This window comes from Kryptolebias marmoratus, unplaced genomic scaffold (genome assembly GCF_001649575.2).
Source record: "Kryptolebias marmoratus isolate JLee-2015 unplaced genomic scaffold, ASM164957v2 Scaffold129, whole genome shotgun sequence".
Taxonomy (NCBI): Eukaryota; Metazoa; Chordata; class Actinopteri; order Cyprinodontiformes; family Rivulidae; genus Kryptolebias; species Kryptolebias marmoratus.
In genome coordinates, this window is record NW_023665863.1 from 1 (window position 1) to 1571 (window position 1571).

A 1571-nucleotide genomic window follows, 5' to 3' on the forward strand; every position below is an offset into this window, starting at 1 on the left:
GGGAGAGGGAAGTCTGGGTCTCCCTGCTTAGGCTGCTGCCCCCGCGACCCGACCCAGGATAAGCGGAAGACAATGGATGGATGGATGGATGGATTATTTGAAATACTATTTTAATATCTGTTGTATTTTTCTGTTGCATTATCCATTGTACTATCTATAGTACCATCTTTTGTACCCTCTGTAGTACTACTACCTTTTGTAATATTCATAGTAATAATTGCAATAATTTCTGTAGTACTATCTGTCATATCACCTGTATTAGCTGTAGTGCTATCTTTAGAATGTTCTGTAGTACTATCCTTTGTATTATCCTTTGTATATGTACTGTCTCTCAGTGATACCTTGGCGAAGGCCTTGGTGCAGGATGGACAGACAAACGGTTTCTCTCCTCTATGTCTCCTCTCATGGTCTTTCAGGTGAGACTTGTGTTTAAAAGCCTGCAGACAAACAGGTGAGACAGACCATCGGGCAGGTGAGAGACAGGCAGACAAACAGGTGAGACTCAGACCATTGGGCAGGTGAGAGACAGGCAGATAAACAGGTGAGAGACAGGCAGACAAACAGGTGAGAGACAGGCAGATAAACTCACCTTGTCACACATCTGACAGGCAAACGGTCTTTCATTGCTGTGAACTCGCTCATGTTTTTTCAAGTCAGGAGCTCGAATAAAAGATTTCCCACAAACATCACACCTGTAGGGTTTGAAACCTGTATGGATTTTTAGGTGTTCTGCAACAGACAGGTGAGAGCAGAGCACAAAACAGTATCACACTGTCACCTACAAAGAGCTTTCAACCTGAAAACGTCAAAAAGTACCCACGAACAGTTGTGACGAAGGCATGTCTGATATCAGGAGTTCTCAGGTGTGATGAGGGATGGATTTACCTTTCAGGTGAGCGTGGGTGGTAAAAGCTTTGGAGCAGATTTCACAGGCAAACGGACGCTCAGCTGAGTGAAGCTTTTCGTGTTTTCTACCAAGAGAAATGAGGAGTTTCTTCAGGTGCAATAATCAGGTTTAGGTTTGTTGGATGGTGTAATGGTCAGGTGTCTCTTCAGGTACACGTGTCAGGTTTATCATCAGGTGCACTGCTCAGGTTAATGTTAAGGTGTGTATCATTGAGTAGTTGGTCAGGTGTTTTTAAGGTGTGTTTGATGGGGTTTTTTTCAAGTTGAACTGCTACAATAAATTTCTTGTCCAGGTGAGCACATACCTGAGTTTGCTTTCATCTAGGAAGGTTTTCCCGCACACCTGGCAGGCAAGTTGCTCTCGGTGTCCATACAGCAGGTATTCAAATTTCATGTCGGTTGTAGCTGTCGACCAGCCAGGTGCCTGCTCATCCTTCACTTCACCAATACTATCTGTAAACGTCAGCGTCTGGGTGGCGTGATGCTCCGCCCCCAGCTCTTTAGGCTCTGCCTCCATTTCTGGCACCACATCCTGATCGTAGCAGGCCACCTGGAGAAATTACACAGGAGGTGTAAACAGGTGAGTTCAGGTAAAGGAGAGCTTTAAATTCAGTGACAGGTGGGGATCAGGATAGGGTTAGTATCAGGTTCAGGTGAGGGTCGGG

At 45.3% G+C, this 1571-nt stretch overlaps 1 protein-coding gene across 1 annotated transcript; it reads right to left on the bottom strand.

The window, feature by feature from the left end:
• Positions 1-95: 95 nt before the first annotated feature.
• Positions 96-1488, bottom strand: LOC108228861 (zinc finger and BTB domain-containing protein 14-like). Its single transcript, XM_017404490.3, has 4 exons — positions 1212-1488; positions 886-971; positions 590-729; positions 96-437 (listed from the first exon to the last, which is right to left on the bottom strand). The coding sequence occupies exons 1-4, from the start codon at positions 1421-1423 to the stop codon at positions 111-113; spliced, it is 765 nt and encodes a 254-aa protein (XP_017259979.2). The 5' UTR covers positions 1424-1488; the 3' UTR covers positions 96-110.
• Positions 1489-1571: the final 83 nt, after the last annotated feature.